This window comes from Gorilla gorilla, chromosome 1, assembly GCF_029281585.2.
Source record: "Gorilla gorilla gorilla isolate KB3781 chromosome 1, NHGRI_mGorGor1-v2.1_pri, whole genome shotgun sequence".
NCBI lineage: Eukaryota > Metazoa > Chordata > Mammalia > Primates > Hominidae > Gorilla > Gorilla gorilla.
This window is the reverse complement of record NC_073224.2, coordinates 77971954-77988837: the sequence shown is the minus strand read 5'-3', so window position 1 is coordinate 77988837 and position 16884 is coordinate 77971954. Positions and strand designations below refer to the sequence as shown.

The window sequence follows — 16884 nt, the reverse complement described above, 5'->3', positions numbered from 1 at the left end:
ATGTTTTGTGGAGATTAGGTCTCACTATGTTGCCCAAGCTGGTCTCGAACTCCTGGCCTCAAGCGATCCTCCTGCCTCAGCCTCCCAAGGCACTGTGATTGTAAGCATGAGTCACTCTTCTCAGTCTACAAATTCTTATGAAAGAGTTTTTCTTTTTTCTCCTTGACCACCCAGAGTTTACATTATTATAGATGCACTTGTATGTTGTCTCCCTTTTTCAAGGGAGTTGAAAAATAAGTGAATTGTTTTAGTCTGCCTTTTCACTGAGATTGTAGACCTTTGAGCAGCATTAGATAGAAATGGAGGAGCGGAGAGGTGTGAGGCCTTGTATTATGTCTTTGAAGGAGCATTAAGTCCCAAGCCCCTATGTCACCGAGATAGGAAATCCTCCAAGGGCAGTTACAGTACCCACTCTTGTAACCACTGCTTTGCTTTTATTTCCTTATTTGTTTTTGATCTCTAGAGGAAATCCTTTATTTTTCTTCCAATTCAGAAATACATTAAAAAAAAACAGTTTGTTATGTGTAACCCAGCAATTCTAGGGGTTGATAGCAAAAATATTTTTTCTTGTGAGTCCAGTAATTTTATGAAACCATGTCTTGGTGTTGGTTTTTCTGGGTCAGCGTTCTTAAATGTAGTTGGCTTTAACGGACTGTCATTTGGGGAGTGCGTACACTTACCCTTCCAGTATGGGGGTCTCGGGGTGGCTGGATTTATTACATAGTAGCTTAGGGCTCTCCAAGAGAATGTTCCAGCAATCGAGGCAGGGGCTGCATGGTCTTTTATGACCTCGTCCTGGAAGTCAGTGTCACTTTCACTAACACTTTCTTCATCAAAGCAGTCACAAGCCTGCCCAGATTCATTAAGAAGTGATATACGTCCTAACTTTTGATAGAGAGTGACAAAGAATGTATGCTTAAAATCACCACAGCATTTGTCTAAGCCAGGTGCAGTGGCAAGTGCCTGTAGTTCCAGCTGCTGGGCGGCAGAGACAGGAGGATCACTTGAGCCCAAGAGTTCAAGACCAGCTTGGGCAACATACTAAGACCTTGTCTTAAAAAAAAAAAAAAAAAAAAAAAAAAGTCACGTTGGCCAGGTGTAGTGGCTCATGCCTGTAATCCCAGCACTTTGGGAGGCAGAGGCTGGTGGATCACCTGAGCTCGGGAGTTTGAGACCAGCTTGGGCAACGTGGTGAAACCCTGTCTCAATTTAAAAAAATACAAAAATTAGCTGGGCATGGCAGCTTACACCTGTGGTCTCAGCTACTTAGGAGGCTGAGTCAGGAGAATCACTTGAGCCTGGGAGGCAGAGGTTGCAGTTAGCCGAGATCACCCCACTACACTCCAGCCTGGGCAACAGAACAAGACTCTATCTCCAAAACAAAACAAATCACCATAATATTTGTCTTAAAATTTGCCTGATGTTAAATTTAATTAAGTTGGTGAACATGCACTTTAGATTTGAATTCGTAGTTGATATTTGCTAAGGTTATTAAGATTTCCATAGCATAACTTGATTTTTTTTTTTTTTTTTTTTTAGGAGTAAACCTTGTTAGAACTGGGGAGGATTATTACTATTAGTAGCCCAAGTATAGTAACAAATATTAAGGTGACTTTGTAAAATATGTATACTTTATATTTACATATATATTTGTAAAATATATGTAAAATACATACATAATGACATTTCTTTACAGATGAAAATTGCAAGTAAAATCTGAAATATTTCTCATTAAAAATGTGAAGAAATATGAGGCAGTGGTATTATTTTTTGCACAATAATTTTGAACTATATTCTGTATTTAGATTTGTATAAGTGAACCAACTTACAGTGCTTTGACTTTGTTTTCATAGTACATGAATTAAAGTGTATTACATGGACATATTGTATCATATAATAAGCAAACTATTCAGAGTAGAGCATTTTCATATTATATATCTAATCTGCCTTCTAATAAATTAGTTTTAATTATTTTTTAAATCAAGATGGTTTTATTTGAAAACATTACAAAATTTTTGAAATGCAGTTTTAATCTTAGAATGTTAACTTAGATATATATTTTTTTCTTTTGATATTTTGTTTTATTTACACCAAGAAAACCCTACTTGGGAATCTTCACTTATGATTCTACTCAATCTAAATAAACAGTCATGTAGAATTACACAGCCACAGAAAAACCTGCTATAAGTAGCATCTTTTACAATGTTTAATTTTAGAGCTTACCTAATTCTGCCAAAATTTTTTAAAATACAGCAAAAAAACTTACAAATTAAAAATCATAGTGATATTTATTTAAAATTTTTATTTACAGGTAAGCTTTTGGGTTGTTAGAGAGATTCTTCATGCTCAAACATTAAAAATTAGAGCAGAAGTTTTGAGCCACTATATTAAAACTGCTAAGGTAAGAAAAACTTGTGTTTTTATTTTTGAGTTCAACCATTCATAAATGTTTGTAAGTGAATAAATGTTCATGATGCTTTATTCACTGCTTATTGATACTGGAAAAATAAGGCTCATTGATATAAGTCAATTTTTAAAATTGGATGCCTACTTTCTCTGCCTTTTCCTTTATTCTTCCTCTTTTCCTACCTTTTCTTTTATATTCTTCCTCCTACTCTCTGAGTAGCTGAATTATGTGATCTGTTTTACTGAATAAGTAGACAAAGGTTGGATTATGGTAAAGTATGATATTTATAAAATATTGGACTATTCTGCAGGTGATGAAAGCCATAAAGAATTAAGTAGGAGAATACTACTTCACTTCTGAAGTGAATTATGTGAAGAATAAGACTTTATTTTTAAGAGAATGGTATATGTGATATTACCACATTGTTAACTGAACAGTTATTTTGTGACATAGATAATAAATACAGCAAGAGAAATGAAGCATGGATTTCAAAGGTAGTTGGAAATTAGAAGGGTGAGACAGGATGTTCTACAAAGGATATCAAGATTTTATTAAAACTTGTAACAACTCTGAATTTGGTTGGAGGGGCAGAAAGGGGGAGTGAGCGCTTCCTCTCCATCATGAAGGGTCAAGGCCGGCAGCCATATAACAAAAGACAAGTTAATGAGAGAAAAGCATAGCAGATTTATTACATGTGCATAGGAGTCATACAAAGTATAAACTCAAAGCAGGGCCAAATGGTTGATGCTTAAATATCTTCTTCACTGGGGAGAGGGGAGTTTTGGGGGAGGGGGTACATAAGAGTAAGTGATTTTCAGGTAAAATGAATGAGCCCAGAGAACGAAGTCCTGAGACCAAGTTTCTCTGAGCTCTAGGGGAGGTGGCATTACAGGTTATGGGAGAGCGAAGGGAGAAAAACATGTTAAGCAAAGACAGATACCTCAAGGAAATATCTCAGATAATCTCAGAGCTACCCTCAGAAAGAATAGTTGGGGTAGCCTATGGTTGAGTTAATCTTTCCTAGATCTGGACAAGGGAGAGGATGCTCAGAGAAAACCTAGCTGTTCATTTCACCATTGTAGATTTTCTCTACAGATGTGAATCTCCTCCACAAAAGGCAGCTTTTCAGGGCTATTTCTGTCCGTAGGCCCTCTGAATAGCCATCTCAAAATATGTCAAAGAAGTATATTTTAGGGTAATATATTTTTGGTTTCCTTTAATGTTAAGTTCACTAAGAAGTATGGTCATTGTAGCCACGTTCATTCATTACTCTTGTAATAAATACGTAACTTTCCTCACATGTGAATGAAAGAAGGCAGAATAAAATGAGGATATCATGTTTACAGTTATTAAAAGTCATAACTCTTTCCTATTTTCCTTAAGAACATGGGAGCAATTGTATTCTAACATTCTGTGGCACTAGGTGGCAGAGCTAGCCTTCTACAAATTTGATATTTTGCAAAAGTGTCAAAATATTTTTAGAAATTCTTTGTGATGATATGTTAGGTAAATACTTTTTTTTTTTTTTTTTTTTTTTTTGGAGGTGGTGTTGCGCTCTGTGGCCCAGGCTGGAGTACAGTGGTGCGATCTCGGCTCACTGCAAACTCTTCCTCCTGAGTTCAAGTGATTCTCACATCTCAGCTTCCCAAGTATCTGGGACTACAGGTGCATGCCACCACACCCGGCTAATTTTTGTATTTTTAGTAGAGATGGGGTTTCACCATGTTGGGCCAGGCTGGTCTTGAACACCTGACCTCAAGTGATCTCCCACCTCGGCCTCCCAAAGTGCTGGGATTATAGGCGTGAGCCACTGCACCCGGCCAATACTGGTTTTTAACTAATAAAAATTAATGATTCTTCATGGATTCTGCATTATTATTTTCTGATATTTTTGTTAGTTTTTAAATTTACTTGTATGTTCCACTCAAAACCACCAAATTTTGCTCAAACCTACCACTGTCTTCATCAAACAATCATTTAACTTCAGTTCAGACTTTGAATTATTTTTGACAGCACTTGCCTTCATCCCAAGCTCTAAACTCATAATTTTTTTTTCTCATTGTCCCTTAAACCCTTCTATTCTGACTCTCTGCCTTCTATATTGTTTGTTATAAAACTGGCAGGTCTCTTACTTGAGTATTGTATCAGTCAGCATTTTCCAGAGAGATAGAACCGTAGAGTTCTGTGTAAACATGTATAAAGAGATCTAAATATAAAATGTATAAATAGATTTTAGGAATTGGCTTATACAATTGAAGGGGCTGGCAAGTATGAAATCTGTGGGGTAGGCCAACAGGCTGGAAACTCAGGAGTTTAGGCACTAGTCTTAAAGAGAATTTCTTTTCCAGGAAACCCCAGTTTTCAATGTTAAAGCCTTTCAACTGATCAAATGAGGCCCACACACATTATCAAGTGGAATCTCTTGATTTGTAGATGTTAACCACATCTACAAAATATCTTCATGACAACACCTAGATTAGGGTTCGATTGAATAACTGATACTAATAGTCTAGCCAAGTTGACACATCAAACTTACCGTCACATAGATACAAAAGAATATAAAAATATTTAAAGTATCAAAAGAATGATAATGTGGTTACCCATGCACCCACTGACCACTGGGAATTTTCATATGCCTCTTCATATGCCACCTCCTTCCCTTCTACTGCAATGGGAACTACTGCCTTGAATTTTTTCTTTTACAGTGTGTATGTTTCTGAATCATACATTGCTGCAAATATATGCTTTTGGATTTTGTTTAAATTGAATTATTCCATATTTACTTTTGTACTTTCATAACTCAGCAGTGTTACTTAATGGTTTTGGGAGTAGCTCTGTTGTAGAGTATCCTATTTGTATATATCACAAATTATTCAATGTACTTTGGATTATTTCCAAATTCTTGGCTATTATGAGCCCTGCTGCCATAAGCATTCTTGTATGAGTCTCTTGGTGCTTATGTGACGGTTGAAGCCCTAGAAATACAGAGTTCGTACTAGCAGTGAAATTACTGAGTCTCTCTCTCTCTCTCTTTTTTTTAGACAGGATCTTGTTGTTCTGTGACCCAGGCTGAAGGCCAGTGGTGTGATCCCAACTCACTGCATCCCTGACCTTCTGGGCCCAGGCAATCTTCCTACCTCAGCCTCCCGAATAGTTAGGATTACAGGCATATGCCACCACCCGTGGCTAATTTCTGTTTTTTTTGTTTTGTTTTGTTTTGTAAAGACAAGGTCTCATTATGTTGCCCAGGCTGGTCTTGAACTCCTGTGCTCAAGTGATCCTCCCATGTTGGCCTCCCAAAGTGCTGGGATTACAAGTGCGAGCTACTGTACCTGGCCCCTCATCTCTTTAGCTTTGTTATAGATAACCTCCAAACTGGTTTATATTTATATATGCTCACTAGCAATGTATGAAGATGCCTGTTGCTCCACATCCATGTCACCATCTGATACTGTCAAAATTTTTCATTGTTGCCAATTCTGGTGGATGTGAAATTTATCTCATTTTAGTTTTAATTGCTTTTCATTGAATCTGATAGGAGTGAACATCTTTTCTATGTTGGCCATTTAGGTTTTCTCTCTTGAAAGGTCTGTTTAAGATCTTTCAGCAGTTTTCTGTTTTGGTATTGGTCTTTTATTGTGTGTGTTTTGGTTTTTTTGTTTGTTTGTTTTTATTTATTTATTTATTTATTTTTATGGATTCTCACTCTGTTGCCCAGGCTGCAGTGCAGTGGTGCAATCTTGGTTCACTGCACCCTCCACCTCCTGGGTTCATGTGATTCTCCTGCCTCAGCCTCCCAAGTAGCTGGGATTACAGGCTCACACCACCATGCTCAGTTAATTTTTGTATTTTTTTTTTAGTAGGACAGGGTTTTGCCATGTTGGTCAGGCTGGTCTTGAACTCCTGACCTCAGGTGATCCTCCCATCTCGGCCTCCCAAAGTGCTGGGATTACAGGTGTGAGCCACCGCGCCTGGCAGTCTTCTATTGATTTTTGTAGGAGTTCTTTATATAACTCTAGATGCTAGTTCTCATAAGCTTTGCATGTATCTTCCTATTTGTAGCTTGTCTTACCACTTTTTTCATATTTTCTGATTTACATGTTCTTAATTTTAGTAGTCAGATTTACTGATCCTTAATTTCTGTCTTGGTCTGTTCTTGCTGCTATAACAAAAATACCATAAACTAGGTGGCTTGTAAAAACAAACATTTATAAACAACAAACATTCTAGAGAACTATGAGGATTAAGTCCAATATCAAGGTGTCAGCAGATTCAGTGTCTGGTAAGGGCCCATTTCTCATAAGGCCCTTCATGTTGCAACAAAGTTCCTTCAAGCATTTTCCCAAACAACATTTCCTCCATACTGCCCTGCCAACACACCCCACTGCTACAATATAGATGAAGGCTGTTCTGGGAATTTATGTAAGTGGGATCCTACAGAAAGCTGTTGCTTGTGGTTGACTACTCTTGCTTACCATTGAGATTCATCCACATTGCATGTTATTGATAATTCTTTTATTGCTAAGTAGATTTCCAGTGTATGGATATTCCACAATTTCTTTATCATTTGCTTATTAATGCACATATTGTTTTTACTTTGGCTTTTATGAATAAAACTGTTATGAACATTTTTGTGGAGTATGCATTGAGTTTTCTTGGATTATACCTAGGAATGGTGGACTTTCTGGGTTATAGATTAGGAATATGTTTTAACTTTATTAGAAACTGCCAAATATTGTTATTTTCCAACATAACCCGGTTGGTTTTACCACTTTAAATTGCAGTCAGCAATAAAGTCTTCCAGTTACTCCACACATCTTGCCAGTACTTGGTGTTTAATTTTTTTTTTTAACCTGGCCTTTCTTTTGGGTGTGTAATAGTATCTTACTGTGGTTTTAATTTGTATTTTTCTGATGATAGTGATGGTTGAGTATCTTTTCATATGTATGTGGACCATTTGGATATTTTGTTTTGTGATACTGTCCTTTCAAATCTTTTACCCATATTTTTAATAGGATTGTTTGTCTTATCAAGTTGTAGGGATTTTTTTAATGTATTCTGAATACAAACCCTTTTCAGAAATAAGTATTTTTTCCTAGTCTATGCCTTGCGTTTTTATTTTAATGCTGTCTTTTGGTTAGTGAGCAGAACTGTTCAATTTTGATGAAGTCCCATTTGTTATTTTTATCTTTGTGGTTACTGTGTTTTGTGTCTTGTTTAATAAATCTTTTCCTAATCCAGGGTCATAAAGACATTTTCCTTTGATCACTCCTAGAAGTATTATAGTTTGAAGTTATTTTTTTTTGGAGATGGAGTTTTGCTCATGTCACCCAGGCTGGCGTGCAGTGGCGCAATCTCAGCTCATTGCAACCTCCGCCTCCTAGGTTCAAGCGATTCTCCTGCCTCAGCCTCCCAAGAGCTGAGATTACAGGCATGCACCACCACGCCCAGCTAATTTTTGTATTTTTAGTAGAGATGGGGTTTCACCATGTTGGCCAGGCTGGTCTCGAACTCCTGACCTCAGGTGATCCACCCACCTCGGCGTCCCAAAGTCCTGGGATTACAGGTGTGAGCCACCGCACCCAGCCAAATTAATTTTTGTGTATGGTGGAAGGTGTAGGAGTTAAGGTTCATTTTTTTTCCTCATAAGAATATCTAGGCCAGGCACAGTGGCTCACACCTGTAATCCTAGCACTTTGGGAGGCTGAGGCGGGCAGATCACTTGAGGTCAGGAGTTTGAGACCAGCCTGGCCAAACTCTACTAAAAAATACAAAAATAACTAGGTGTGTTGGTGCACTCCTGTAATCCCAGCTACTCAGAAGGCTGAGGCAGGAGAATCACTTGAACCTGGAAGGCAGAGGTTGTGGTGAGCTAAGATCGCGCCACTGCACTCCAGCCTGAGCGACAGAGACTCTGTCTCAATTTAAAAAAAAAAAAAAAAAAAAAGTATCTAATTGTGCTAACTCCATTCTTTTCTCTGTTTAACTGCTTTGACATTTTGGTTGAAAATTACTTGATCAAATATGTGTAGGTATATTTCTGTTCCTTTGATTTATTTGTCTATTCTTATTCCAATATCTCTTTGTCTTAATTACTGTAGCTTTGTAGTAAGCCTTGCAATCTGATAGTGTTCTAATTTTTTTTTCTTCTTCAAGATTGTCTTGGCTATGCTATCTTCATTTTATATCTGTGGAAATTTTAGAAGTAGCTTGTCAATTTCTACAACATGGCCTGCTTCCATTTTTGATTGAGGTTTTATTGAATTTATAGATCACTTTGGGAAGAATTGATAACAACATTAAGACTTTCAATCCACAAGCATGGTTTATTTCTGTTTAAGTTTTCTTTAATTTCTCTCAGCAGTGCTTTATTTTCAGTGAAGCACTCTTGCATATCATTATTTCTAATAGACAGCCAATGTTCTGATATTATCGTAAATGTTTTTCCGGCTCATTTTCTAATTGTTTGGTGCTACATATGCAATCGTGTTACCTGAAAATAAAGGCAGATTTGACTTCTTCCTTTCTGACTTTTCTACCTTTAAACATTATATTTAAAAGAATGGTAGAGACTGGAGTAAATACTCTCTTCTCCCACGGTGGTTAAGCCCAATCCTCTGTGAGGGAACGAGAATGAGAAGCTGATTTTTCTGGCTGGGCATGGTGGCTCACGCCTGTAATCCTAGCACTCTGGAAGGCCAAGGCGGGCAGATCACCTGAGGTCAGGAGTTTGAGACCAGCTGATCAACATAGTGAAACCTTGTCTCTACTAAAAATACAAAAATTAGCCATGCATGGTGGGGCTCTCCTGTAGTCCCAGCTACTCAGGAGGCTGAAGCAGGAGAATCACTTGAACCTGGGAGGTAGAGGTTGCAGTGAGCCGAGATCATGCCAGTGCACTCCAGCCTGGGCAACAGAGCGAGACCACGTCTCAAAAAAGAAAAAAGAGAGAGAAGCTGATTTTTCTGATCCAATTAGGAATTGAGGTGGATAGGGTTGAGTTTTAGCTTTAGTTAGTTTCAGATAACCTCTGGTCACAAATGGCTCAGGGCAAAATCTGTACTTTGTATGGTACAGGCCCCTTGCTGTAGTAGGACCCTGGGATCTAAATCCCAGAGATCTCTCTCTGCTTTCTAACCCAGCTGTCAGCCTCCAGCACTGGCACACAGTAAAGAAAGTTCCATTAGGAGTGAATCAGTGGACACAGAGCCAACTCTAGGTTTGAGACTCCTACAGATTCTAGTCTATTATACCAGCCCACAGATTTTACTTTAGCAAAATCTGCCTATCGGAGCCTTCATCTTTGCCTAGCCTTGTAGAGATTCAGCGTATGCCCACTGGGGAAAAACTGTTTAAAGGCTGTTGGGTTTTTTTACTTTGGAATTTAGTTATTTGTGTTCTTTGTGTCCACAACTCTCCAGTGTCTTTAATAAAATGGTTTTCTAAGTTTTATCTATTTTGTTTTCTTGCCATTATGGCTTTAACAATGGTTTCTCATGTTGTTCTACATCTTAGGCAGAAGCTGCTAGTTCAGCATGAGGTTTTTGTTGTTTTTCTTTTTCTTTTTTTTTTTGAGACAGGGTCTTGCTGGGTTGCCCAGGCTAAAGTGCAGTGGCTCAAGCACAGCTCATCACAACCTGTGCCTCCTGGGCTCAAGCAGTCCTCCCATCTCAGCCTCCCCAGTAGCTGGAACTACAGGCACATGCCACCACACACCTGGTTAATTTCTGTGTTTTTTTTTATAGAGACAAGGTTTTGCCATGTTGCCCAGGCTGGTCATGAACTCCTGGGCTCAAGCAGTTCACCTGCCTCAGCCTCCGGAAGTGCTGGGATTACAAGTGTGAGTCACCATGGCCGGCCTCTGTTTATTCTTACTATGAAGTAGTTATTTGGGCTGCAAACCTCCATAAGACCCCTCCCCTCTTCCCTTAGCACTAAGGTTCACAGCAGGCATTGTTGTCTGGCAGTCTCTTGGTCGTGGGTAAGGATTACTTCTATCCTGCCCTTATGCTCAGGCAATGAGTCCTTCAGTGTCTCTGCTTTATGCAATGAGAGTCTCTTATTGGAACCCCCACCATAGATTAGGCCCTGGGCAATGTGTCCCATGAAGCTTGGAAAGCTAACCGATTTTCAAATGTCCTCCAAGGGATTGCCAGCTTTGGTGTTCAGCTTACATCTCTGGATTCTCCTTAGTTTTAGGGCCCTAAGTATTCCTTACTTTATTGCTAGCTTTACAGTGAATTTTCATAAGATGTGTTTCATATCTTACCGAATATTTTTAATTATTTTCACTGGAAGAGTAGGTCAAGGTGTCTAATTTACCAGACTTCTGGTATGTAGTCCTTACTAAATTTTGAATCCATTCCCCCTCTTCAACTCCAGTGACACTAATGTATCAGATCCTTCTCATCATCTCTCACTGTAGTCTCTGAACTGATTCCCTTCCTGTATGCCACCTTCTGCTTCCTGATCTTTCCAAAATGTAGTACACATCCATAATATCTTACCCAAAGCATTTGGGGCCAGATATATTTAGGAATACACTTTTTTCCCCAGATTTTAGAAAGGTGGTATAGTTCATATACCATCTGTGGCATGCTCATCACAATCGCCTCCACCTCCTGCTTATGTAATACCTTGAAATCAAACACACTTAATATTTTTGGAGCAAAACATGTAATTATTCACCTTAAGTGAGATCAATGAAGTCTGTCATTAGCCTCACATCAGGTTAGATTTTCCCACCTAGTGAACCTGAGACCACACTACCAAATAAACAAAACTTTGACTTTTCAGGTTTGAGATCTCAGAATTGCAGATAAAGGGTTGTGAACCGATGCCTGGCATTCAGTTATATCATTCTCAAATTTAAAAATTCTCCAAATCCTCCACTGGAGTTCTTACTGCTTATGAGAGCAAATCTAGCCTTTAAAGAGGCTTCACATGTAAAAATGGCCCTTTCTGTTTTCATCTTCTGGTACTCTGATACTTCTCATATTCAGCTTCCAGACACCTTCATGCCTTTTTGCTTTTTGTAAATTGTATTCCCTCTTTCTCATAGCGCCTCACTCTCAAGTGTCATATCTGGAAATCTGAATCTCTCAGACAAAGTTAGGGGCTGATTATTCTGTAGAACCCGATATATACTTTTATTTATATAACCCTATATATACTTTTATTCTAGAAATATGCAAATTGGATTCATATTTGTTTTCATGTCTCGCTAGACTGAAGCTTCTTGATAGGTCTTTTTCATTTTTGTGTATGCAGTCTAATATGGTGCCTAGTATAATAAATGCTTAAAATACATTCATTGAATGGTTTTCCAGTTAGATTATATAACCTTGGATGAAGGTTTATATTATGTTTTGTGTTATTAATTTATTTTGTTTTTATTTGTTTTCTTCAGGCTTTCAATTAAATGCTCTATCCACAGCATTTTCTAGACCTGGGGCTTACCTGGTTGTAGGATTAGGACAGTTGTAAAATGACTGATTTTTAGACAGGACTTGCAGGATATAAGCATCAGGCAGTATTTAAAAATCTGGGAAGTCAGCAATAAATGTTATGCAGATCTCATGGGAAAGAGCTGGAAACTAGTGTTAGGTAGGAGTTTTATGCATACAGACTGTAAAATCAATGTCTCAGCACGATTGAGGGAAAAAGGATCTGGGGATTTGGGTAGGAGGAAGCAGAAAATTGAGGGGGACTGTACTGTGAAAGGCAGGTTTCTCCCTTGCCCTGGAATAATGGGAGTACTGGATGGGAAACCAAATCAGAATCCTGGATGTTGACCCTTTATTGAAACTTGAAACATAAAGCAGAGGCTTAGTAATAGTTCAGTATAAGGGAGACTGTTTACTAGAAACCAGCTTTCATGGTCATACCGTGTAAACTTGATAATGAGACATAACCTTGGTTTTCTTAATATATTACTCAACTAGAAGTAGATTTATTCCCAGAGTTTGGGGACAATGCCAGGGTAGAACACGTAAGTTCTGTTGTGCACCAAAACAACTTAGTGTAAACACAGTGGGTACTCTAAAGACAGTTCTCAGTAATGAAGGTAATGTATGCTGGAACACTACCAGTTGCCAAGATTGTACTTGTTAGTCTAAATTTTCTTGTATTCATGTTGTTCTTTTTCATCCCTCTCCCCCATTTTTTTTCAAATCTTCAGAAACTGTATGAGCTGAATAACCTTCATGCACTTATGGCAGTGGTTTCTGGCCTACAGAGTGCCCCAATTTTCAGGTTGACTAAAACATGGGCGGTGAGTAATATTCTTTAGTTAATGAAAGGTTAGACTTCCTGTGGAAAGGAAAGATATATTCATTTCCTTTGTAATTCTTATTAAAGTTAATATAATGATAATCAATAAGGATTTTTAAATTGCTTTGTACTCTATTCTTTGATACCTACATTTTTTCTCCTTAAGCAGTGCACTGGGTATAAGGTAATTTTTGGGTACAGCTTGGTGCTTAGTTTTTGCTCCTTAGAGAATCATTTTTGTTGAAACACTTTCAGTATCTTTGACAACATAATGTTCAATATTCAACTGATGGAAGGTATGAATACAAAAAAAATGCATTTAATCGTAAAGATTATGCTTTTGGAAAGTTTGAGGCATATCTGAATCATAGGTTTCAAAAAAATTTTACTGATTTCAATTTCCATTATTTTTTAGTGAGTAAATCTTAAGTTTTTTCCTTAGAAATAATGGAAAACTTGATGATTAACATGGAATTATTTGCTGTTGCTGCACATGCTGATATTATGTTAATCATATTTGGTTCTATTACTTATACGAGATCAGAGTTTGAATTTTGACCTCTGCAAATTTGTGTATTTTCATATTTGAGTAACATGATATTGTACTCAGTCTTTTCAGGTATTTTTCATTTATAGTTTATATAAGTAAAATTTTATATTCAATTAAATTTATTTATATTCAATACTATAATGTTAAAGAGCAACTATTTTGTTTAGAATCGATTACATTTTGTACAAAGGATCAATGTGTTTTTAAGGTTCTGGGCTAAAATCATGACTGACTTTTTAAAACTTTTTTTATTACTAAAATATAACTGTTTTTAATTAACAAAGTGCTGCTTTTGCTTTTTATAGTATCTGAAGAGACAGATGTTTCCCATGAAAACCAGTGTAGATTTCTATATTGGAAAAACATTAGTATGGAAAAGCTTATGATCCTTTTTATGTTTCTTTTTTCTATTTTATAGAAACACCTTGGTGTGAAGGGTTTTCTTTAAAAATTCTTTTTAATAATTATGGCCTTATTGTCTTTTCTTAAAATTTGAATTTCATGGAGGAATGGAAATGATTATAAATATACAGTTATGAATAATATCTTTAAAGTTTTAGGGAAAAGAATTATACTCTGTGAAAAAAAAATTCTAGTTTTATTTTTTGCACCCAGGCTGGAGTGTAGCACGATCATAGCTTACTGCAGCCCCCAACTCCTGGGCTCAGAGGATCCTCCAGCCTCAGCCTCCCAAGTAACTGGACTACAGGCACATGCCACCATGCCCAACTGATTTTTAAAAAAGTTTTTATAGTGATGGGGTCTCACTGTGTTGTCCAGGCTGTTTTCGAACGCCTGACCTCAAGTGATCCTCCCGCCTTAGCCTCTCAAAGTGCTGGGATTACAGGCATGAGCCATTACGCCCAGTCCTATACTTTTATTTATGATTTGGTTTAGTAATGAGGTAGATTTTGCTGAAGTTAATTTTTATTTTCCTTGAAGATATTTTCATTGCCTCCCTTATGTATTTTTGTGGAAAATAATAATTTTTATTTGGTAACAGCTTCATTATTTATCTGAATAAAACTTGATGGTTTGTATTTTAAAATATTTCATACTGTGCTATGCACTCTGTAATTGCTTGACATTTAATAGTGAATGATCTAGACAAAGTTCTATTTTCATACAGCTAACATTCTGCTGGGGAAAAATAAATTACAAATAAATAAATGACATAAATAGCAATAAATGCTCTGAAGAAAAGTAGAAAGGAAGGCAGGACAGTACTGTGTTATGTAACATGGTAAGAGAATTGTTGATAAATGACAGTTCAGTAGAGACCTGGAGGAATTGAGGGAACCATTTATTTGGATATCTGGGGGAAGAGAATTCCAAGTAGAGGTAATAACAAGTAAAAAGGCCCAGATACATTCAAATGGCAGAGTGGTCAGTGTTGACAGTAGAATAAGCTAGGAAGGTACTCGGTGGTAGGAGATGATTTCAAAGAGGTGGCACGAATCAGGTAATGGAGGTGCTGTTTACTCATATTCAGAGAGGTATAGAGAAGGACCATTGTGGGCTGGGGTTCTATTTTACACATACTGTGTTTGAGTTGGCTAGTAAACATCCATGTGAAATGTAAGGTCAGACTTAGATGTACAAGTTTACGGGAGTGGTTGGGGCTAGAGAGAGATTGTTATAATCATCAATGTAAACTATTTGAAGCTAGATGGGATTACCTAAGGAGGGAGCATAGATGAAAAGCCCTGGGAACCTCCAGGATTCCCAAGTAGAGATTGGAAAAATGAGGAGAAATCAACAAAGGAAATTTTGGGTAGGAGACATTTTTCACAGTCAGGTAAAGAAAATGTTTCAATAAAAATTGATCACCTTTGTCAAATGCTACTAATAATTTGAATAAGGTGCAAAGTTTGAGATGACCTGACAATTGGAAAGGATTGGTGACCTCGGGAAGAGTGATTTCAGTAGAGAAGTGGGGTGAAAAACTGACTGGAGTTGAGAGAATGGTGATGAAGAAGTGGGACAGCAAGTATAGAGAATGCTTTTGAGGAATTTTACTGTAAAGGGCTTCAGTGTGGTTTGCAGAGAAATATGGTACCTGGAAGGGAATGTGAGACCAAAGATTTGTTGTATTTTGTTTTGTTTTTGGAAATGGCATCAATGGCAATATGTTTTATGTTGGTGGCAATAATCTAGTAGAACTAAAAAAATGACAAGAGAATGAGGGATTATACCAGTGATATGCTTGATGAGATGAAAGAGAACTAGATTTAGTACTCTAGTGTATCAGTAAGAGTTTATCCATTTTACGCCGGGTGCAGTGGTGGCTCATGCCTGTAACTCCAGCACTTTGGGAGGCCAAGTCGGGCGGATCACGAGATCAGGAGATCCAGACCATCCTGGCTAAAACGGTGAAACCCCGTCTCTACTAAAAATACAAAAAAATTAGTCAGGCCTGGTGATGAGCCCCTGTAGTCCCAGCTACTCTGGAGGCTGAGGCAGGAGAATGGCGTGAACCCAGGAGGCGGAGCTTGCAGTGAGCCGAGATCGCGCTACTGCACTCCGGCCTGTGCGACAGAGCAAGACTCTGTCTCAAAAAAAAAAAAAAAAAAAGAAAAGAAAAGATATCCATTTTATCAGCAGGGAAGGGAACACATTTAGTTACAGATGCAGGTAAGTTGGTAGATTTCGTGGTGGGATTCTTAGAAGTTCTGATTGTTTAGTTTCCTCAGACATAAAAAAGCAAGGTCTTTAGTTAAGGTGGTATGGGAGAGGTGTTGGAGATTTGAAGAAAGAAGAGAGGATATAAAAGTCATCTGGAGAGTGTGAGAGTGCGTTAACTAAGAAAACGTAATAGGTTTGATAGACCTTATGTAGGATCCATCTGCTTAAGACTTTTTTTTAATCATGAATTTAAAGTAAAACCAGTTAGCAGAGTTATGTATTCTCCAGCCAGGTTCAGATATTCAGCATAAGCTTTCAATAGTGCCAAGAGTTGTGTTTAACCAGAGATGGGATTTTTCGAGGCTTTTGTACCAGAGGGGTTAAGGGTAGCACAAGAGGTGAAAGACGGAAAATATGAGAGTTGTTTTATTGACAGATGAGGAAACTAAGCCAAGTAAAAGGAGGGAGATAATGAACAGTGAAAAGGTAGGCTGGTCAGTGGTTTGGAAGCCACAGTGGAGTCAAATAATCACTGGATTCAGAATGAGAAAGGGAGTGCAAGCTCAGGGTGGTAGAAGATAAGATCATTGGAGCAGAAGTCCAGAAACTAAGAAACCAGGGTATTGGGAGTATTCTCTCCATGAAATGGCAATCACCAACATTTATGATAATAATTTTGGTTCATGGATTTTTTTTCTCCAACTACCAAAATCTTCAAGATATAGGGGAAAAATGACTTGTAGATCTATAAATGACAGTAACATAAGTGTTGTAATCTAGGGTTCTCTTGTTTAATATGGTAGCCATTAGCTACATGTGGCTATTAAATTTAAATCATTAAAATAAAATAAAATAAAAAATTTAGTTCCTTGATCATACTAGCAACATTGCAAGTGTTCAGTAGTCACGTGTGGCTAGTGGCTATCATATTGGACAGCACAGGCATAGATTTTCACCATCACAAAAAATTCTGTTGGACAGCACTTATCCTAGTGCCTTCAATTTAATAGAAGCTGGAGGATTTTAGGGA

General features: G+C 37.6%; 1 protein-coding gene across 8 annotated transcripts in view; it reads left to right on the top strand.

Annotated features, from left to right (window-relative positions):
• The window catches only part of RALGPS2 (Ral GEF with PH domain and SH3 binding motif 2), a 185788-nt gene that overhangs the window by 75845 nt on the left and 93059 nt on the right, over window positions 1-16884 (top strand). For all 8 annotated transcript variants that reach the window (XM_031013660.3, XM_031013656.3, XM_055366711.2 and 5 more), the window contains 2 exons: window positions 2312-2401; window positions 12588-12680. In XM_031013660.3, coding sequence (XP_030869520.1) covers window positions 2312-2401; window positions 12588-12680 — 183 coding nt within the window. The remainder of the gene's footprint in view (window positions 1-2311; window positions 2402-12587; window positions 12681-16884) is intronic.